The 22,657-nt window shown below is 40.9% G+C and overlaps 1 protein-coding gene across 6 annotated transcripts in view; it reads left to right on the top strand.

Moving 5' to 3' along the window:
* LOC118555470 (protocadherin alpha-C2) overlaps positions 1–22,657 on the top strand; it is a 124,840-nt gene that overhangs the window by 26,254 nt on the left and 75,929 nt on the right. The window contains exon 1 of one of the 6 annotated variants that reach the window (XM_036123638.2): positions 15,163–18,362. The exons of the other annotated variants lie outside the window; for them this stretch is intronic. Within the exon in view, the coding sequence (XP_035979531.1) occupies positions 15,930–18,362 (2,433 nt within the window). The 5' untranslated portion in view covers positions 15,163–15,929. Of the gene's footprint in view, positions 1–15,162; positions 18,363–22,657 lie in introns of those variants that run through there. 6 annotated transcript variants of the gene reach the window in all.

Genomic DNA, 22,657 nt, shown 5'->3' with positions numbered 1-22,657 from the left:
TATTTGCAGTCACTTAATTGCTCCACACGTGCATGCATCTGATGGATTTTTTTGTTATTGTTTATTTTAGAAAGTTTATTAGGATAGATAATGCATTTTACACTTCTCAATCACCAATGTCTTTGGAAATCCCCACAAATCTGATACTTTAATAGCTGTCTAGTACCTCATAATGCAGGATGAATCATTAATATATTCAGTTATTCACTTGTTGATGAGCACTTTGTTTCAAGTGTTCTTTTGCCCTCATAAACCATGCTGAACTATCATTTACATATTTCTAAAATATTGGTGCTTTTATTTCTGTGAAATTCACTTTCAGGCATGGAACGGACACATCAAAGGGTATTAATAATTTTAATTTTAAAATGTGTTGCTAGAGGGGCGCCTGGGTGGCTCAGTCGTTAGGCGTCTGCCTTCAGCTCGGGTCATGATCCCAGAGTCCTGGGATCGAGCCCCCGGAGCCCCGCATTGGGCTCCCTGCTCGGTCGGGAAGCCTGTTTCTCCCTCTCCCACTCCCCCTGCTTGTGTTCCCTCTCTCACTGTGTCTCTCACTGTCAAATAAATAAATAAAATCTTTAAAAAAAATGTGTTGCTAGAGTACATTCCAAGAATTTTGTCATACTTTTAATTTCCACCAGCAAGTAATGAGCACCCTTTCTTATCTCTAAACTCAATAGTGGTTTTATATATCATTGTAACTTTAATTTTAATTCCACATACCACCAGTGAATTTGAGCATATTGTCATTTGTATTTGGTTTTCTTTGATTTGTCATTTAAATTCGTGCCCATTTTTATTTGAAAAGTTTTTTTTTTTTCAGTTTAGGAAAGTTCTTTGTAAAAAACAGATATTAACTTTTATCTTTTACCTATTTCACAATTTTTTTCCTCCTATACAATTTATATTGATTTGTTTATAGTATATTTTGCCATGTAAAAGTGTTTTTTATATTTCTATATTAAAATATGTTTATTTTTCTTTTATGGATTTTATAGTCTCCATGTTTAGTTAGGAAGATCTTAATTTTTATATGGAACATCCATTAATTAAAATAATAAACATTTATTTCTAATTTTAAGTTTATTTGAAAAATTGAAATATAATTGACCCATAACATTGTATTCATTTCAGGTATACAATGTAATTATTTGATATTTGTATATATTGGGAAATGATCACCACAATAAGTCTAGTTAATACCCATAACCATATATTGTTACAAAATTTTTTTCTTGTAATGAGAACTCTTCAGATCTACTCTTAGCAACCTTCAAATATGCAATTCAGTATTATTAACTATAGTACTATTCTGTATATTACTTATTTATTTTATAACCAGAAGTTTGTACCTTTTGCTCACCTTCACCCATTTTGCCCACTCTCATCCACTGCAAATGGCAAGCACCAATCTGTTCTCTGTATCTTTTAGGTTTTTTTAGGTTCCACATAAGTGAGATCATTTTTCTTTTTCTTCTTTTTTAAAAAAAGATTTTATTTATGTATTTGAGAGAATAAGAGAGAGAGCATGCACAAGCAGGGGAGGAGGGGCAAAGGGAGAGGGAGAAGAAGACTCCCCACTGGGCAGGTTGCCCAGTGCGGGGCTGGATTCCAGAACCCTGGGGTCATGACCTGAGCCAAAGGCAAACGCTTAACTGACTGAGCCACCGAGGCGCCCCCTTTTCTTTTTCTTTTTTAAGACATATTTATTTTAGAGCAAGAGAGAGAGAGAGAGCGCAGGGGAGAACAGGGGGGAGGAGCTGATAGAGTCTTTTTTTAATGAACCTTTTTATTTATTTATTTATTTATATTATTATGTTATGTTAATCACCATACATTACATCATTAGTTTTTGATGTAGTGTTCCATGATTCATTGTTTGCGTATAACACCCAGTGCTCCATGCAGAACGTGCCCTCTTTAATACCCATCACCGGGCTAACCCATCCTCCCACCCCCTCTCCCCTCTAGAACCCTCAGTTTGTTTTTCAGAGTCCATCGTCTCTCTGGTTCATCTCCCCCTCCGACTCCCCCCCTTCATTCTTCCCCTCCTGCTATCTTCTTCTTCTTCTTTTTTTTTTTTTAACATATAATGTATTATTTGTTTCAGAGGTACAGATCTGTGATTCAACAGTCTTGCACAATTCACAGCGCTCACCATAGCACATACCCTCCCCAATGTCTATCACCCAGCCACCCCATCCCTCCCACCCCCCACCACTCCAGCAACCCTCAGTTTGTTTCCTGAGATTAAGAATCCCTCATATCAGTGAGGTCATATGATACATGTCTTTCTCTGATTGACTTATTTCGCTCAGCATAATACCCTCCAGTTCCATCCACGTCGTTGCAAATGGCAAGATTTCATTCCTTTTGATGGTTGCATAATATTCCATTGTATTTATATACCACATCTTCTTTATCCATTCATCTGTCGATGGACATCTTGGCTCTTTCCACAGTTTGGCTATTGTGGACATTGCGGCTATAAACATTGGGGTGCACGTAGTCTTAAGCAGACTCCACTCTGAGCACAGAACCCTATCCAGGCTCCATCTCATGACCCTGAAATCACCACCTTGAGATCACGACCTGAGTGGAAACCAAGAATCCGACACTTAACTAACTGCACCACCCAGGTTCCCCAAAATCATTTTTCTTAATATAGTTATTTATTGCTATAAACTTCCCTCTTAGCCCTGCTTTTGCTGCATCCCATAAGTTTTGGTACGTTGTGTTTCCATTTTCACTTGTTTCAAAATATTATTTCCTTTTGATTTCATCTTTGACCCACTGTTTTTCAGGAGTGTGTTATTTAATTTCCACATATTTCTGAATTTTCTAGTTTTCCTCCAGTTATCGACTTCTAGTTTCATATGGTTGTGGTCAGAAAAGCTACTCTGTATGATTTCAGTCTTATTTTGTGACCTAACATATGCTCTATCCTGGACAATGTTCCATGTGTGCTTGAGAAGAATGTGTATTCTACTGAAGTTGGTGGGTATGTTCTGTACATGTCTGTTAGGTCCATTTGGTTTAAAGTAGAGTTAAAATTCAATGTTTTCTTATTTATTATCTGTCTGGATGTTCTATCCATTGATGAAAGTGGGGTATTGAAGTCTTAAAGTGGTTATCACACCACCATATTACAATATTGGGTATTGTTAATCCAACTCTATACTTACTTTCACCAGCATATGTTATGTTTCCATATGTTTTCTTTCTTTTTTTTTTAAAGATTTTATTTGGTCACCTGGGTGGCTCAGTCGTTGAGCATCTGCCTTCGGCTCAGGTCATAGTCCCAGGGTTCTGGGATCGAGTCCTGCATCGGGCTCCCTGCTCTGTGGGAAGCCTGCTTCTCCCTCTCCCACTCCCCCTGCTTGTGTTCCCTCTCTCGCTGTGTCTCTCTCTGTCAAATAAATAAAATCTTTATTTTTTTAAAGATTTTATTTATTTATTTGACAGAACGGGAGAGCAGGAGAGTACAAGCAGTGGGAGCGGCAGAGGGAGAGGGAGAAGCAGGCCCCCTGCTGAGCAGGGAGCCCGATGTAGGGCTCTATCCCAGGACCCCGGGATCACAACCAGAGCCGAAGGCACATGCCCAACCAACTGAGCCAACCAGGAGCCCCTTCATATGTTTTCATGTTACTAGTTATCACTAGTTATCATCCTTTCATTGCAGCTTGAAGAACTCCTTTCAGCATTTCTTGTAAGGCAGGTCTAATGGCAATGAACTCCCCAGGCTTTTGTTTATTTGGGAAAGTCTTTATCTCACCTTCATTTCTGAAGGATAACTTTGCTGCATAAAGTATTCTTTGTTGGTGGTTTATTTTTATTTCAGCACTTTGAATTATATCACCCCATTCTCTCCTGGCCTGCAGTGTTTCTGGTGATAGCCTAATGGGGGTTCGCTTATAAGAGAGAAATTTTTCTCTCTTGTTGCTCTTAAAATTCTCTCTTTGCCTTTGATTTTATACAGTTTTATTATGATTCATCTCAGAGAAGATTATTTTGGATTGACATTTTGGGGTGACCTATTAGCTTCATGAACTTGGATGTCCAAATCTTTCCCCATGTCTGAGAAGTTCTCTCTCATTATTTCTTTAAATAAGCTTCCTACCCTTTTCTCTCTTCTGAGATTCCAGTGATAGTTTCTTTTAAAGGTGTCCCTGGGGCGTCTGGGTGGCTCAGTCAATTAAGCATCTGTCTTAGGCTCAGGTCATGATCCCAGGGTCCTGGGATGGAGCCCCGCATGAGGCTCCCTGCTCAGCGAGGACCCTGCTTCTCCCTCTCCTGTTCCCCCTGCTTGTGCTCTCTCTCTGTCAAATAAATAAATAAAATCTTTAAAAAATAAAAAAATAAAGGTGTCCCATAAGTCCTGTATGTCCCATAGTTTTTCTTTATTCCTTTTCACTATTTTTTGTTTTTGTTCCTTTAAAAAATATTTTTAATTTAAATTCAATTTAGTTAACATATATAGTGCATTATTAGTTACAGGAGTAGAATTTAGTGATTCATCAGTTGCATATAACACCCAGTGCTGATTACATCACATGTCTTCCTTAATGCCCATCATCCAGTTACTCCCATCCTCCCACCCCCCTCCCCTCCAGCAGCCCCCAGTTTGTTTCCTATAGCGCTCCTTTTGACTGGATAATTTAAAATGATCTTTGTTGCTCCCTCTAGTGTCTATCTGCAGCATTTCAGTTTTCTGGTTCTACAGCAGTAAGCTGTTCTCCCTTGTTCTCAGTGGTCACTAGGCATTCAAAGTGTGCTAGTTTCCTGTCAGCACCCTAAGTCAGGTAAAACAGATACCAGCTTCTTAGGCAGCTTTCCAAAAACCCTAAAGTCTGGACACACCCTCACTTTTCTCCCTCCTTCCCGAAGGAGCAAGCTGTCCCCTTGGTTTTTTTTTTGTTGTTCTCCATAGCCTTCAGGCATCCAAATGATGCCAGTTTGATCAGTTCTCTGATTGAAGCAATATAGAAACTAGTCCTTTAGGCAGCCTTCTGAGAAGCTGATACATTGGACACATGCTGTGTTCTCCTCTTTCCTCTTGAAGGTGAAATAGCAAGCCAGGGTGTTCTTTCTTGGTGCTGACGTGTGCCAGCGTGGGTGAGGGGCTGATGTGAGCAAAGTAAAAGTATTCTTTGTACTTGTTTCAGCACACCTATTTCAGCCTTGTGTTCACCTGGGGTACTCCAGCTTCGTAACTGGATTCTGGAATCCTCATAAAGGAATTTTGGTCCATATATTGTTGTTCATGGTATTTTTGTGGGGAAATAAGGGCTGGGAATTCCTATTCTCTTTTGGCAACAACCTGAGCAAACTAATATATAAGATATATTACATTTATTGATTTTCAGATATTAAACCAACTTTGCATTTCTGGGATAACTCTTACTTGGCGATGGTATATAATTTCTTTTATATATTGCTGAATTTGGTTTTCTGGTATTCCATTGAGTATTTTTGTGTTTATATTCATAAAAGATAGTGGTCTGCAGTTTTCTTTTCTGGTGATGTCTTTGGTTTTGGTATCAGGGTAATATAACCCTCAGAATGAGCCAGGAAGTATTTGCTCCTCTTCCTTTTTTTTTTCTTTTTTAAAAAATATTTTATTTGTTTATTTATGAGAAAGCAGGGGAGAGGAGGAGGAGAGGGAGAGGGACAAGCAGATTCCACACTGGGCACTGAACCCTACATGGGACTCGATCTCAGGACCCTGGGATCATGACCTGAGCCAAAACTGAGTCAGATGCTTAACCAACTGAGACATTCAATTGCCCCTTGCTCCTCTTCTATTCTTTGAAAGAGTTTGTAAAGAACTGCTATTAATATTTATTAAAATGTTTGATAGAATTCATTCATGATGCCTTTTGGTTCTTTTTTTTTTTCTGTGTAGTTCTAATGTTACTATTTCAATCTTTTTACATTTCATATGTCCAGTCAGATTTTCTACTTTTTTTTTACCCAATTTTGGTATTTGTGTATTCTAGGAGTTTGTTTCATCTAAACTACTCATTAAGGGGCGCCTGGGTGGCTCAGTCGTTAAGCGTCTGCCTTCGGTTCAGGTCATGATCACAGGGTCCTGGGATCGAGCCCCGCATCAGGCTCCCTGCTCAGCGGGAAGCCTGCTTCTCCTTCTCCCACTTCCCCTGCTTGTGTTCCCTCTCTCGCTGTCTCTCTGTCAAATAAATAAAAAATCTTTAAAAAAAAATAAACTACTCATTTATTGGCATACAATTGTTCATAGTATTCTCTTATCTTTTTTATTCCTTTAATGTTTGTAGTACTGTCTCCTTTCATTTCTGGTTTTAGTAATTTTCATTTTCTTGCTTTTTCTCTTGGTCAGTCTAGGTAAAGGTTTGTCAATTATGTTGATCTTTTCAAAGAACCAACTTGTGGCTTTGTCGTCTTTCTCTACTGTTTTTCCCTTCTTTATTTCATTTATTTTTGCTTTAATCCTAATTATTTCTCTCCTTCTGTTTGCTTTAGATTTGGTTTGCTTTTATTTTTCTGGCGTCTTAAAGTAAGAGGTTAGGTTATTGATTTGAGATATTTCTTCCTTTTCAGTGTCAACATTACAGCATTTTCCTCTGAGCACTTTTAGTTGCATTCCATAAGTTTTCATATATTGTGTCTTCATTTTCATTTATCTCAGAGTGTTTCCTAATTTTCCTTGTTCTTCTTTGACCCGTTGGTTATTTTAGCATATGTGATTTAATTTCCACATATTTGTGAATTCCCCACATTTCATTTTGTTATGATTTCTAATTTCATTTTGTTATGGTCAGAGAACGCATTTTGTATGGTATCAGTCTTTTTAAACTTATTGAAGCTTATTTTATGGCATGGTGTTGGGAAGGGCACTCTCATGTTCAGTCTTTCAACTTTCACTCAGTCAGATAAGAATGGGTCTTGGGGGGGCGCCTGGGTGGCTCAGTCGTTAGGCGTCTGCCTTTGGCTCAGGTCATGATCCCGGAGTCCTGGGATCGAGCCCCGCATCGGGCTCCCTGCTCTGTGGGAAGCCTGCTTCTCCCTCTCCCACTCCCCCTGCTTGTGTTCCCTCTCTCGCTGTGTCTCTCTCTGTCAAATAAATAAAATCTTAAAAAAAAAAGAATGGGTCTTGGGCTTGGAACCCTTCGTTACCAAGAAATGGAGTCTACACAGCCAGTGCTAGGCTTATCATCTTGTGTGGGAATATCTTTCCCTGTTTCAGGCTCACTGAAGCTCTTTTGTCTCTGCTTGGAGCACGTGAATCATGTGGCACCTGGCCAACCCCACTGTTGTATCTATCCTCTGTGAATAGCGGAAAAGATCTTTCTACTATGTTACAAGAGGGGTGCATGTAGGCATATTGCCCTGCAACAGCCTCTAGGGGAAACCCACTGGCCATGGGGTACTGATGCCCAATACTGAAGCTGATCTTGCTCTGTCTTTCTCTACCTAAGTACAATGCTGTTCCATCCTGCTGGACTGTACTGTGTTCTTCTTGGCAACTCTGATACCAAGATGCAATGGGCAGAAAGTATTTAGAGTCCTCCTTTGGTGTTGATAACTGGTGCACAGTCATCTGCTTGACACTTAGCATGTGGTCGGTTATGGAGAATGTTCTGTATGCAGTTGAGAAGAATGTATATTGTGCTGTCAGTGGATTAGTATTCTGTAGATGTCTTTTAGGTCTAGTTGGTTTACAGTGTTTTTAAAGCCTTCTGTTTCCTTACTGATCATCTGCCTAGTTGTTATCCATTGCTGGAAGTAAGGTATTAGAATCTCCAGCTTTGGGCGCCTGCGTGGCTCAGTTGGTTAAGCAACTGCCTTCGGCTCAGGTCATGATCCTGGAGTCCCGGGATCGAGTCCCACATTGGGCTCCCTGATCAGCAGGGAGTCTGCTTCTCCCTCTCCCGCTCCCCCCTCTTGTGCTCTCTCTCTCTCTCTCTCAAATAAATAAATAAAATCTTAAAAAAAAAATAAAAATAGAATCTCCAGCTTTTAGTATTGAATTGTCTATTTCTTCTTTCATTTCTGTTAGCTTTTGCTTTATGTATTTAGGGGCTCTGTTGTTAACTGTCTATATGCTTATAATTGTTATACTTTCCTAACAAACTCTTGTCATTATGAAATGTCCCTCTTTATTTCTAGTAATATTTTTGTCTGATATTAGTATAGCCACTGCAGCTCTCTTGGGGTTGCTTTTTTCATAATATATGTTTTTCCATCCTTTACCCTCAACTTATTTGTATCTTTGAGTCCAAAGGTGCCTTCTGTAGATGGCATATGGTTGGACCTTGTAATTTTAATATCTAGTCTGATAATTCTGCCCAAGAGTGAATCTAGGGATGTAGTAAGGAATCCCACCAAGTTCTCACAGTGAACATCCAAGAAAGATCCCTTTGTGACTCTGGCAGTGAGACAGATGTACATGTTTATTTTCTAATCTTTCTTATAGTATTTATGGAGATCCCATTTTGGCTTGTTTTTGATTACGACTCATTTTCGAAAGGAGTTCCTTCAAGACTAGCTATCTGCAGGTGGAGAATGTAAATGGATGGGCCAGCAGTGCTCTGGACTAACATGAAGGTATCCTTATTACTGTTTGGTAGAGTGGTTTGTGTGTACCTTAGCTTTTACATACCTCCAGCTGCTGAGAATTGGCAGCTGCAGAGCAATTTGTTATCCAGAATTTTCTCTTCACCTTACTACATACAACCTTAGGTTCACTCTTGAAATAATAGTGCTTCTGCTCTCTGTCACATTTATCCTGCTTTCTCTTATATTTTGTGCTGACAAATAGGATTATAGGAGAATCCTGCCAGATTCAGCCTATGTACCTAGATCTTTTTGTTTCAGTCTTGGGAGGAAAAAGTTTTCTCTACCTTCAAGGTTCTTTTGGCTGGTCTAAGAATTAAATTAACATGAGACAGATTAACAGGAGAAAATAAAATTTAATTGCATACATACAGGGAATCCACATAAACATTAGAGATTCCAAAGACAGACAAAATAAAGTACATATATGACTTTCTGAACTAAACAGAAAGGGGTAGGGTCTAAGGCTTCAAAGGGGAAGAAGGAACTTCATAGGAAGAATGGAAAGAGTAAATGTTTGGTAAACAAATGTGTGCTGGGCCATCCAAAAAAAATATGACATTGGGAGGACTTTGATCAAACAGGCCTTGCTAGCTTCTTCCCTGTCTACCATTCTAGTTCATATTATGCTGCAGTTATCTATGGTGATAGCTGCCTTCCGGGAACAGGTCCTATAAATTCTTTTAGGCAGTTAGAGGGGAGACAAAAACAAAAAAACAAAAAACAAAAAACTTCTTGAGTCTTCTGTTTCTTAAAATAACTAGCCTATGATGAGCATGGGTTGTCGTATATAACTTTGAAGCATTGAATTCTATACCTGAAACTAATATTGCACTGTATGTTAACTAACTGGAATTTAAATGAAAACTTGGGAAAAAATAACCAGCCTGAAATAATACACCAGCCAAAGAGACAGATTTTGGGGTGGCAAATTTTGCATTCCTGTAGTTCCAAACAAGGAATCATTTGTTTTGCATTTCAGTGTGAACCACTACTCTGGGAAACCCCAGTCTACCAGCTTCCCAAGTCTCCAGTGGCAGGAATTCACTCTTAGCATTTTCTCACATCATGGTCCAATTTTTGTGGCACTTGGTAACTTCTTTTCATATATATTATGATTGAAGTTCAAGTGTTTTATAGAGTTTCATCAAAGATGAAAGCTAATCATGTCACTGAACTCTTTTTAGTTCTAATTTTCTGGGATTTTATGAGTAGAAAATTATATTACCTATAGATTTATCATCTAACAATATGTGTTATCCTTCTTTCTAACACACACACACACACACACACACACACACACAAACACACACATTTCTTTATCTTATGTTGACCAGAATATCCAAGTTGGTATTGAATAATAACTATGACGTGAAGTGTCTTGTTATGCTCATGATTTTTTGTGGAAATAATTCTGGTGTTTTACTGTTTAAAATGAAGATTTGGGATGCCTGGGTGGCTCAGTCAGTTTACACGTCTGCCTTCGGTTCAGGTCATGATCTCAGGGTCCTGGGATTGAACCCTGCATTGGGCTCCTTCCTCAGCAGAGAGCCCACTTCTCCCTCTGCCTGCTGCTCCCCCTGCTTGTGCTCTGTCTCTTCCTCTGACAAATAAAGAAATAAAATCTTTAAATAATAAATAAAATGAAGATGGTCATTGTTTTGTGACAGCTGTCAAATTTTTATCAAATTTCTTTTAAGCATCTATCATAATGATGATCTAGTAATATTTTGTTTAGCATGTTTTGAAACGATAATGTGAGATTTATGTAGAGTCTTTTCTGGAGAATGTTGATAGAGTGTCTTTGTCAGATTTTTATTTCAGGTTAAGCACTAATAAACCGATGTCTGGTTGGTTGGTAATGGTTGCAGGCCTTCCTTTTCAGCCACACTTGATGAAAATTTTCATCTGCAGCTCAGAGGAAGATCTAGTGTGACTGCTTACCAAATATGTAGCAATACAAAATTTGAATGTAGATAAAATATATTATGCGATTGAACTAGATAGGTTAACTTTTAACCCAATGATATTCAGCAAATTGAAGTAAAAAGAAAAAGTACACAAGTCCAGGACTTTTTGATCTGTGGCTTAAGAGCATCTAGAAGAAATAGGTGTGAATTTTAGTTTTCAATCCATCATGAAAAAGTATGTGATGAGCTAGATGCAATTTTAGACTCTGTTCCTTGGTTTGTAATATTTAAAATGAAAGTGATGCAGGCTGGCTGGGTCCAAGGATGCAGAGGGGGTCCCACAGGACCAGCCAAGAGGGTCCTTGGCTTCACACAGGATGGAGATCAAACATGAGCCCAGAGGAAGTGAGAGCAGGGTTTATTGAAGATTCATGGAGAGAGCAGATACAGACAGTCTGGGAGACTCAGAAAGGAAAGAGAGAGAATCTAATCTTTGCTTGGCATTTAGGGTTTGGATTGAAGACAGTGGTCTGTCCCCTCAGACATTCAGGAATTGATCAAAACAAGGATGAGTTCTTAGACATCCTCCATAAGTCACTGAGGCTCTGGAGTCAGTGGTCTTGGAAAACAGTTGTGACGACCTCTCTTGGTCACTCCTTAGATGTTATCTGTTGTGCTGGAAGACTCTGAAGAAATCATTAACTCCTTGACTATTACAAGGAGGACATACATTAAGGCATGTGTAAGACAGGGAAACTGAAGGGACCGCATGAAAAAACTGTTTTTGTTCCTTTTCCTTCTTCTATTCTTGCTAGGACCTATACCCCCACCTTACCACATGCCTTAATATATGTTCTTCTTATAAAGGAGAAAAAGATCTCTTTTTATGTCAGATGTGGCCAACCTGGAGTATGACTTTAGGTTCTGAGGGCTACACTTTGAAGATGAAATAGAAAAAGATTTTTATTTTTTTTTAATTTTTAAATTTTTTTTTAAAGATTTTATTTATTTTTTTGACAGAGAGAGACACAGCGAGAGAGGGAACACAAGCAGGGGGAGTGGGAGAGGGAGAGAGAGAAGCAGGCTTCCCACTGAGCAGGGAGCCCGATGCGGGGCTCGATCCCAGGACCCTGGGATAATGACCTGAGCCGAAGGCAGATGCTTAACGACTGAGCCACCCAAGCGCCCCTAGAAAAAGATTTTTAGAAAAAGGTAATTTTTGGAAAATTGGTACATAATTATAAAAAGTAGTGAGCAAACACAACATAGAGTCAGAGTGAAGATTCTCGAAGAAAAGTTCAAGATACTTTATATGGTATTATGTCATGGAGAAAAACTAGCTCTTTGGGATTAGAAATTTGAGAAAGAAATTCTGTAGTAATGTGTTATTGGTAAAGGATGCAAGTTAAAAAAAAAAGTGACATAGGATGTTGTATATTGAGAGTGCTTTAGCCACTTATTTTGTGTGCCCAGAGCCTAGCTAGATGCTTAAGAAACAAAATTTGAGTAATATAGATCTCTACCCCCAAAGAACTCCTCCTCTGTTAGACTTGATTTGGGGGGGGGGGTGAGAAGACTTGCTTTAGACACTTCATCAGCCTTTATAGGATGAAAATGTGCTTAATGTTATGCTGATATCATGTCTTTAAATTTAGTTTAAGTAGATAATATATTCCCAAGGAATAATTTTAAGCACTAAGAAAATCTGGTTTAGAGATACTTGGTGGCTCAGTTGGTTAAGTATCTGCCGTCAGGTCATGTCATGATCCCGAGGTCCTGGGATTGAGTCCCGCATTGAAGGAGACTGCTTCTCCCTCTGCCTGCTGCTCCCCCTGCTTGTGCGCGCTCTCTCTGACAAATCAATCAATCAATCAAATCTTAATTTTGTTTTAAGTGCAATATTCTTTTGTTGTGGGTCGTTGAGCACAAGGGCCAAGAAATTCTTGAGATACAATATGGTGCGACTTAGTAATTTATTTAAGTAGTGAGGGGACAGGGCCCCTGGGCAGAAACAGCTGCACTGTGGCTGTATGAAGCTGGTGGATATATGCTTAGTGCTGAAGCGGGAGGGGACATGCAGGGAGTATTAGATCATAAATATTTCTTTGAATTTCTACTCATAAAACTACTTTTGCAAGATTTCTCTGGTGCTTATCATCCAGTTCAATATTAACTATCAGTGAGATATACAGGCAGTCATGAGACCCTTTAAAGATGTATTTGAGCCTTATTAAAACTATGCAGGCCTTCTGGGCTAAATGTGAACATTTTTCTGCTTCCATCCCTCGTCACTTTTGTGGTATGTATCAGATTTACTATTTTCTCATTTGGCTGCAAGATCTCTAGTAGGAGCTTATGCATTATTGCTAGAAATCTTTTGAATTTATAACTTAAGGCCAAGTTTGGTTGGGAGAGCTTTATAATTGTAAGTCTTGGCAATAGAACCCAAGCAGAAATTAAGACTGTTTCTGTATTGAGTCCACTTAAAGTTGTACTTGTGCCTAATTAAAGCTTGAAAATGCCTGAATTAGGGGAAACTATGGAAAATGGCATAAAATGGCAAAATGAAATATTAGGTTCTGCCAAAGAGAAGTTTTATCGATTTATGAGTTAATGTTCACCTAGTTATCTTATACAAAAGGAAAAACTCTTGAGACTTCATCTTTGGGATATCTAAATATCCCAAATGTCTCCTAAATATTGCTTTCCCACAAACCCCAGGTTTGCCTACAGATAGGGAGGCAGATGGCAGGACAAATCCCACAAGGTGAGTGCTATTCACTTATTCTTGATAGAAATTAAATCCTTTGAAAATAATCATCAGTGGCAGTGTAGACAGAGAAATGGGAAAGGGGAGGAAACCAGAAGTCTGAGAGGTGTGTGAAGGGGGAAGAGCTTTTGTCAAGATTTTTCATGTTGATTCTCAGTATGAGTTTTTCCTTTTCCCCACTTACTAATCCACCACACATACTGTCCTCCTAGACAGAGCTTAGAAATCCTAAACCCAGTATAACTGGAAACTTGATTGCAGGTCTTAAAATCAGGGGCCTTCCAAAAGTTGAGTTAGTCTCTCCAGATGTATTTCATCTGCTGCTAATGGAAAAGTGAAAAGTATAACCTTACACCCCAAAGCTGTTAGCTTAGCTGGCAGCATTAAACGAAAATGAGGAAATGCAAATCCTAATCTCTGGCACTGAAGTAGATAATTAGTTTTGGTTCTGAAATTTGGTGAATAAATTTAATTTTTATGGGTTATCTCACATCCTAATGAGCATTCCCCGTGATAGCTATACTTATGACCCTACGTAACACTTCACAGGGCTGACATGTTTTCTGCTTTAGTTTTATCCAAGACTTGGTGTCAGTGATTTTCTTGGTTCCTTAACTCAGAAAGACAAATTAGTGGAGAGCATTTACTACTTAAATTGCCTTATGTTGCTGCTTGCCATGCTTCCCTGGAAGAGATAAGGGTTTGGGTTTGTATTGTTCCAGGGAGGTGATTGGTTCTTAGTGGCATAATGAATTTACCAATCCCACTTTCAGTTTTAAAACCAGAATGCTGGAACAGCCTGCCACCCCACCCCTCATTTTAATCAGCAATTTAAGATAGTATTCTAAAGTATTCAAACATACAATAAAGTTAAGAGAATTGTGTAATTAGCTCCCTTGTATACAGCATTCAGCTTCAATAATTATCAACACTTCTAGGCAGTTTTCTGACCAGAAAATACATTGCCCTGGGATGGCTGGGTGGCTCAGTCAGTTAAGTGTCTGCCTTCAGCTCAGGTCATGATCCCAGGGTCCTGGGATTGAGTCCCACATCAGGCTCCTTGCTCAGCGGGGAGCCTGCTTCTCCCTCTGCCTGCCGCTCCTGCTGCTTGTGTCCTCTCTCTCTCTCTCTGACAAATAAATGGGTAAAATCTTAAAAGAAAGAAAGAATGAACATTGCCCTGAAAGCTTCAATTCTTGATCAGTATTCAGCTTTTGTCTTTCAAATGTCGGTTCCTGGGGCTTTGGACCCTGCAATTGTATTAAAAGAAGTTTAAGAAATTTAGTGTTTAATAGTCTTTTGAAGGCACTCTCTTTTTTCAGCTCGCCTACCCCCTCAGGGAAATCCCCTGGTTGTAGGGTGCAAGGCGAAATCTGGAGATATTTTTTGTAGCTCGGAGATGTTTTTCATAGAACTGATCAATATCCCTATTTCCCTTCAGGGGACCGGCCTAAAAACGAAATTGGAGAACGTAGGGGCGGCTAGTCAGTTCCTACCCTGCCTCAATGCTATTTTCTAAATATTTACAGAGAGTAAATTTACAGAATAGTTTCCTGGTCACACTCTGGAGAGTATCTCAATTACTTTCTTCCCACTCCACTTCGCACGTCCTGTTGGGGATGAGTGTCAGTCTTTCTGAGTTTCAGGTGCTTGTACGGACTGGTTTCTAACCTCTCATCCAGAACGTCCAGGGCCGCTTGTGAGGCACTCCGTAGTAGGGCCTCCTGGGGAAAGAGAAACTGCTGACCCACAAAAGCCAAACGAACTGTAAGCCTTGCACTCACCCACCCGGGTGCCTCGAAAAGCCAGAGTGCCGGGGAAGCTTGAGGAGGACCCTATTCCCCAATTTGCCCCTCGCTGGTCGCCTCTATTGAATTCTTGGCTCCTAGTGTAAAAAAAGGGTGCAGGAGAGACTTTAACCCGCAGCAGAGAGGCTGGGAATCCAGCATGCGATGCACGTCAGCCCTTAATTTGGGGGCTCCTGTTTCCTTAAGCTTCGAAGGCGTGGTCATTCAGGGTCCCGATACCGCCTCTCGCCGCCACCGCCCGGCGGTTTTTCTGGGAGTTCCGCTCTCCTCGCGGGCACTGTAGGGGTTCTGGGGGTCCGAGCGCCCGGCACTAGACGTTCCGCGGTCAAACAGTGGCGAGAGGAGCCCAGCCGAGCTCAGCCCTAGCTACGAGCAGTCTTTAGGCGGCGTCTGTGGAGGTTAAGACGGGGCCGGTCTTAGGGCGTTGTCCTTAGAAACGCCGGTCGAGGGAAGATGTGTTAATTTCCCCGAGCTTCTTCCTTGCCCCGCCCGGCGCGGGCCGCCGGGACTTCGGACAGATCCCAGCCAGCGGGGAATGGAGACGGCGCCTCCCTAGCCCGAGCCGTTTACCTCGTCTCTGCACCCCTAGGCGGCGCTGCGCTCCTCCGCACCGGCCAGCCCCGCTTTCCCAGACGGCTGCCAAAGCTCCAGTCCGGCGAGCAGACCTTCCAGCCCGCCAGTCCCGGGCAATGCCAGTATATTCAGGAGGCCGAACGTCGGCGATCTGTGCCCTTCTAGCCCGCTGTGGCGGGCGGCCGGCCCTTGCTCTTTCCTAGGGTTCGTGCTCTCCGGGAGTCCGGAGCATGGTCCTGGGTCACTGCTGGTGGAGCGAGGACGCCGAGAGGGAGGATGGCGGGCTGGAAGGTGGCGGTTTTATGTCTGTGGGTCTCCTGCGGCTCTGCCGCCGGACAGCTGGAATACTCAGTGTTGGAGGAGACCGAGCGGGGCGTAGCCGTAGGCAATGTTTCCGCGGACTTGGGGCTGTCAGCGGCCGCTCTGTCCTTGAGGAACTTTCGCTTCCTTTCCGGCCACCGCGAGCCCTACTTCGGGGTGGATCTGGCCAGCGGTGGCTTGGTGGTCCTAGAGCCGGCGGACCGCGAACGGCTGTGCGAGACCAAAGCTGTCTGCGTCTTGACCTATGAGCTGGTGCTCGAGGACCCGCTGGAGCTACACACGATGCGAGTTCACGTCGTGGACACCAACGACAACTCGCCTTTCTTCCCTGCCGGCGACGTGCAGCTGCACATCCCCGAGTTCCTGATGCCGGGAGCCCGCTTTACTCTCCCTAATGCCCAAGATGCTGACGAGGGAAGCAACGGGGTCCTAAGCTACAGTCTGAGCCCCAGCCAGCACTTTCGCCTGATCATGGGATCGCAGGTGGACGGCAGTGAATACCCGGAGTTGGTATTAGCGAAAGCGCTGGATCGGGAGCAGCGCGCCACCCACCAGCTGGTGCTCAGCGCTAGGGACGGCGGGCAGCCCGCGCGCTCCGGAGACGCACGAGTTACCATCATAGTGGTGGACACAAACGACAATGCGCCTGTATTTGAGCGCACGGTGTACCGCGCCAAGGTACCAGAGACTGCACCGAACGGGACTGTGTTACTACGAGTTCAGGCCTCGGACCCGGATGAAGGCTCCAATGGGGAAATCCGGTACTCCTTAAGCAACAGCACGCGAGCAGCGCTGCGACACCACTTTCACGTGCACCCTAGAACTGGGGAGGTGCGGGTAGCTGCTTCACTAGGTCCACCTGAAACGTTGTTGGAGGCGTACATTGAGGCGAGGGATGAGGGCACCTTCGGTTTAGCTAGTACTGTCAAACTGCTGGTGGAAGTGATGGATGTGAATGATCATGCCCCCGAGGTGAATCTCCTGACTCCGTCCAGTTCAGTTTCTGAGGACGCTGCGCCTGGCACAGTGATTGCTCTCCTCAGTCTCAGGGATGAGGATCTCGGTCCCAACGGTAAGGTCGTTTGTAGCATGTCCAGTGGAGGCCCTTTTAAGCTGAAGGCTTCCTTTGACAACTACTACAGCTTGCTGACTGATGGGCCGCTGGACCGGGAGCAGGTCAGCGAATACCAGGTCCTGATCACTGCCTCAGATGGTGGCTCACCCCCCTTGAGCACCCGCAGGACACTGACTGTGTCTGTTGCTGATGTGAATGACAATTCACCAAGCTTTGCTCAACCACAACAGGAACTTTTTGTGGCTGAAAACAATGGTCCTGGGGCCTCTCTAGGCTGTGTGTTTGCCCAGGATCCCGACCTGGGGAAGAATGGCCTTGTCTTCTATGAGCTGCTGGATATTATCTCTGAAAGGCAGACAGCCTCTAGCTTGGTGGCAGTAGAATCATCCAGCGGGGCTATCATTGCCAAAACGTCCTTTGACTTTGAGCAGCTCAGGGGGTTTCATTTCCAAGTGGAAGCCCGGGATGGTGGCATTCCTCCCAGGAGTGCAACAGTGACTGTGAACTTGTTTGTGGTAGATAGGAATGACAATGCTCCAGTCATCTTGGTTCCCGTGCCCAGAAATGGCTCTGTTCCCGTGGAAATTGTGCCCCGCTCTGCCAGAAGTGGACACTTGGTCACAAAAGTGGTAGCAGAGGATGCAGACAGTGGCTCTAATGCTTGGCTTTCCTACCATATTTCTCAGGCTTCTGACTCCAGCCTTTTCAGAATTTCAGCCAGTATGGGAGAGCTCCGAACTGCCCGATTAATTCTTCCCAGTGATGCGGTTAAACAGAGGGTGGTGGTCGTGGTTCGGGACCAGGGAGACCCATCACTTTCCTCTTCTGTCACATTGGGTGTACTGTTGAGCAACTCTGTCCCTCAGGTCCTTCCAGACTTTGAAGATACCTGGGAAACAGGAGGCCACCTTTCTACCCAGAACCTGTACTTAGTAATTGCTCTGGCCTGTATTTCCTTTTTATTTCTGGGGTGGCTACTTTTCTTTTTGTGCATCAAGGTGAACCAGAGCCCAGTTTGTTGTTCTCAAAGGTGCTGTCGCTCCCCAGAGGAACTGAGGTATGCGAGGAAGATGGCTTCGAGCCCTTGTATGTTATCAGCCACAGTAGACGTCACTACAGTTGAGAGACTTTCTCAGACCTATCTCTATCAGGCCTCTCTAGGACTTGGTTCCGATAATAACAGTTTGCTGTTGCGTGGGGAATACAGTACTGCTGACCTGAGAAATCTGGCTACGGGGGTAGGACTGAATTTGCCAATATCCTGCATTCATATTCGGAATAGGAAAGGGGATCACATAAATGTCAATGCCATGGTAAGCAAATTTTTGGAGATTTGATTCCCTTGGCCAGGAGATGACTGCTAGCTGTGTTCTGAAATGCTTCTTAGGTGAGTCTTCGGCAACATTTATTCCACTGAATTGAACACTCCTGCTTAGCACCCACTGTGCTAAGAATTTTGGGCATATATAAGTATTAAAAGACTGTCCAAGGAGTTTATAGTTTATTTTTGAGAAACAAGGGTAAGAAATTCAAAACCATCAAAGAACAATAAAAGTAATACAGCATAAAGGTCTAAAATTAAGAAATAAGGCACCAGTTTCTGGTACAGGTAATAAATGACCTGGAAAGTTTTTAATTGCCTTTGGGAATTTGTTTAAGGAATTATTTAAAGCATAAATCCCTTCATTCAAAAAACTATTTTGTGCAACAGATATGTGTAAGACATTCTGACACCAAAAGTGGGAATGAAAAATATACACTACTCTTTGCATAACATAAGCATGATATCATGGAAGATGAGACATTTGCTCAAACCATTACAATATATGATTTAATGATGATAACCTAAAAAATGTAAAAATAAATTGCAATGGGTGTTCAAAGAAGGGAGAGAGAGACTGTGAGAGAACATCTAGGAAAGGAGGAAGGAGTCAGAGAAGGCATGATGGTAGAGATGGCATTTGAATTAAATCTTGAATGATACACCATCTAATACAATGCAACATATTTTCTAGGTCATACTTTAAATAAATGCCATTTTTGACAGAGTAGTCCTTTTCGAGAATGACACTCTAAAACATAGCTAATAGCTCCATACAGTGTTTCTCAGTATATGGAAATTATAAGCATGTCTCAGAACACCTGTTTGTATTGGTAGAAAGAAGATCAAACCATTCGGTGTAGGACTTGACAACCTTTAATTTTGTGTTTTTATTGATATATTTCACAAATAAAAGATGAGTAGTTTTTTAAATTTTAATTCCAGTGTAGTTAGCATACAGTGTTATATTCAATTCAGGTGTACAATATAATGATTCAACAATTCCGTATATTACTCAGTGCTTGAAAGGAAATTGTTACATCAGAAACATTAGTGTGTTCAAGGTGCATTTGCCATTCAAAGTCCATTCAACTTGGATTTAATTTTCTTATTATTTTAGAGGGCAGTATACTTTAAAATAAGTAAATACCATATTTGAGAGTAATGCATCTAGTGAAAGTTAAATTATTCAAATACTTAAAGGTATCCATAGTGGCCCTTTGCATTTCAGAAACTTTTTGAATAGAGTGAGGACAATCTTTAGCAATTTTACGATATGACTTTCTGACTTCTCATAGAGATCATGGAAACAAGGGAAGGAGGTATGCAGAGATTAGGGAAGAGAATGGAAGATTCCTTGTTTTACTATTCCAGGTAATAGGGGAAAAGTGAGTTATAAGTTATTCTCCTCAAATAATGATGTTAACTGCAAATAAAATAGATTTACATGCATTATAGTTTTGCATATTTGATATTCTCACATGACATAATAGAATGTAATATATGAGAGTAAATGCTTGCTGAATGAAAGAATAAATACATTTGCTAATGTATGAATTGGGTGGTAACATTGAGGGAAGAGTTCAACATCAAGGGCAAAGATTTAACTCACTTTTCCACTTTATATGTATATATATTTAACAGTTTAAAGATCACTTTCAAATATATTATTTCAATGGTTATTTTCTTCCTCATGTATAATAGTTAAATAACAAAATAGTGGGGTTTTCTGGTCCTAGAACTAGCTTGAAAAACCTCAATGCTGTGTTCTGTTGTTAAATATGATTGCAGTTCCTCTCGATAACAAAGTGATTAGTAGGAATGCACGTTTTTGTACTGTGAAAGTCACAGTGGATGCAAATTAAAATGCAGTTAATTTTAAGGGAGAAAATTGGTGCACTATAATGTTAGTATTTCAGGTATCAAAACACGTAATGTGTAAATGCTCTTCCTATCAAGAAAATTCATAATTTCTTTTATTTCATTGTTTTCTATAACAAAGAGAGATGAGAATACCAGTAATGTCTGAAGTTTGGGAGTCGGGTATTGTTTGAAAAACACATATTAAGCAGACTTGAAAGGAAATGGATCTGGGAGTTAGAAAATTATTTAAAAGGAAGAATGTAGGGGCGCCTGGGTAGCTCAGTTGTTTAAGCGCCCAACTCTTGATCTCAGCTCAGGTCTTGATCTCAGGGTTGTGAGTTCAAGCTCTACCTTGGGCTCCATGTTGGGCATGGAGCCTACTTAAAAAAATAAATGAAAGGATAAATATAACTAATAACAGAGAAAAATATCCCTTGCCACCAAATTTTTAAACTTAAATGAGTGACAGTAACAAAGATAAACTGTTCATACATTCAGGAATACTGTGCCATCCCATTCATCCACTTGAGAAGTCTTTTTCCATCAATGTTGATATTTCATTTTTTAGGTAGTCCATTGTCTGATAATAATTTTATGGACTGGATATTTCCTTATATATAAAGAAAGTATGATGTATAAGAGCATGAATAAAATAACTTCTAGATAGCTGGAGTATTTGTAATTCACCCAGTCATTTTATTACTTTCTTCTTCCTATCCAATTGCATATTGATCCAATCATGATTCTTTTTTTTTTTTTAAAGATTTTATTTATTTAGGGGCGCCTGGGTGGCTCAGTCGGTTAAGCGTCTGCCTTCGGCTCAGGTCATGATCCCAGCGTCCTGGGATCGAGCCCCGCATCGGGCTCCCTGCTCAGCGGGAAGCCTGTTTCTCCCTCTCCCACTGCCTGCCTCTCTGCCTACTTGTGCTCTCTCTCTCTGTCAAATAAATAAATAAAAATCTTTTTTTAAATTTATTTGACAGAGAGACACAGCAAGAGAGGGAACACAATCAGGGAGAGTGGGAGAGGGAGAAGCAGGCTTCCTGCTGAGCAGGGAGCCTGATGTGGGGCTCCATCCCAGGACCCTGGGACCATGACCTGAGCCGAAGGCAGACGCTTCATGACTGAGCCACCCAGGTGCCCCCCAATCATGATTCTTTAGAAAAGAATGCTTGGCATAGTGTTCACTGAATGCCTTAATAACAAGAAGGAAAAAGCAATGCCTGGGAAATGTATGAATGGGAAAATTTTAACAATGTGACTGATAAAGATCTGTTGGTGTTTGTTGCCTTCAACATTTATAGTTAGAGGAAAACAATAATATTCCAGAGACTAAATACATTTTGCTGGGTTAGGGTGAAGATGGATTAAGTTGCAAAGAGGCTTTTACATTGGATATAATGGATATAATATGAGTATCAGAAATAATTAACATTTGGAAGAATGTCAAGTGCATGTGGATTATAGGCCAGGGTTCTGACTGAAGTATTATGGGAAGTAAGGAGTTTGTGGGTAAAGATTATTCTTAAAAACAAAAACTAAATCATAAAAGTGGTTGCTCACTTTGTTCCCAATTTTAATTGACAAGAGGAGAATGGTTCAGGATATAAATAAATTGCATGTCTCTTTTATACTGCGTTTATGAAAAAGAAAAGAATTAGGATAACAATTTCCTCCTCAAGCTAAAAACACAGAAGGTCATTTTATATTCATCTGGAATTTGTCTTTGAATCTAGGAATGAATATGCAATCACATCTTCTCTCTCCTGTGCTGCAGAGAAAAAGAAAACTTTTCTGTCTCATCCTAAATTCTTGGCTGTTCTAGAACCATCTGGTTGCCATCTACATATATACTGTTTTCTTAGAAGAACTGTAATGACATACCCTCAAAAATGTTCTCTGAATTCATGCACATTATTCTTTAGAATCTTTAAGCAAAGATTACAGCTGTTTTGTTTAGTCTAAAAATGAGGTTCATGCAAAATAAAAACAACTAGTTAAGACATCTTCATAGTGGGTTTTGCCTTTATACTTAACACTCAAGATGGGCTTGTCATTTTCCTTTCTTATAAGGGTTTGGTGTCAAGGTTATTAAACAAATTCAAAGGTTTTTTTTTTTTCTCTCTTTTTTATTCTCTGAACATGTTTATTTAGATTGGTGATATTTCTTTCTTAAATATTTAGTGGAATTCACTAGTGATGTTCTCTGTGCCTTAGTTTTCTTTGTGGGGAAGTTTTAAGTCATGAAATTATATTTCTTTATCAGCAATAGAATTATTTATATTTTAATTTTTCTTGTTTTGTAAATTGTCTTTCCCAAAAATATGTTAATTTCATCTCAGCTTTTTTTGGTATGAGGATGTTAATAATGTCCTCTTATGATCTTTTTAACATCTGTAGGATCTATAGTGATATTCCCCTTTT

The sequence above is a fragment of the Halichoerus grypus genome, chromosome 2 (genome assembly GCF_964656455.1).
Source record: "Halichoerus grypus chromosome 2, mHalGry1.hap1.1, whole genome shotgun sequence".
Classification (NCBI taxonomy): domain Eukaryota; kingdom Metazoa; phylum Chordata; class Mammalia; order Carnivora; family Phocidae; genus Halichoerus; species Halichoerus grypus.
The sequence above is the reverse complement of the archived record's forward strand: the minus strand, read 5'-3'. Positions and strand labels throughout refer to the sequence as shown.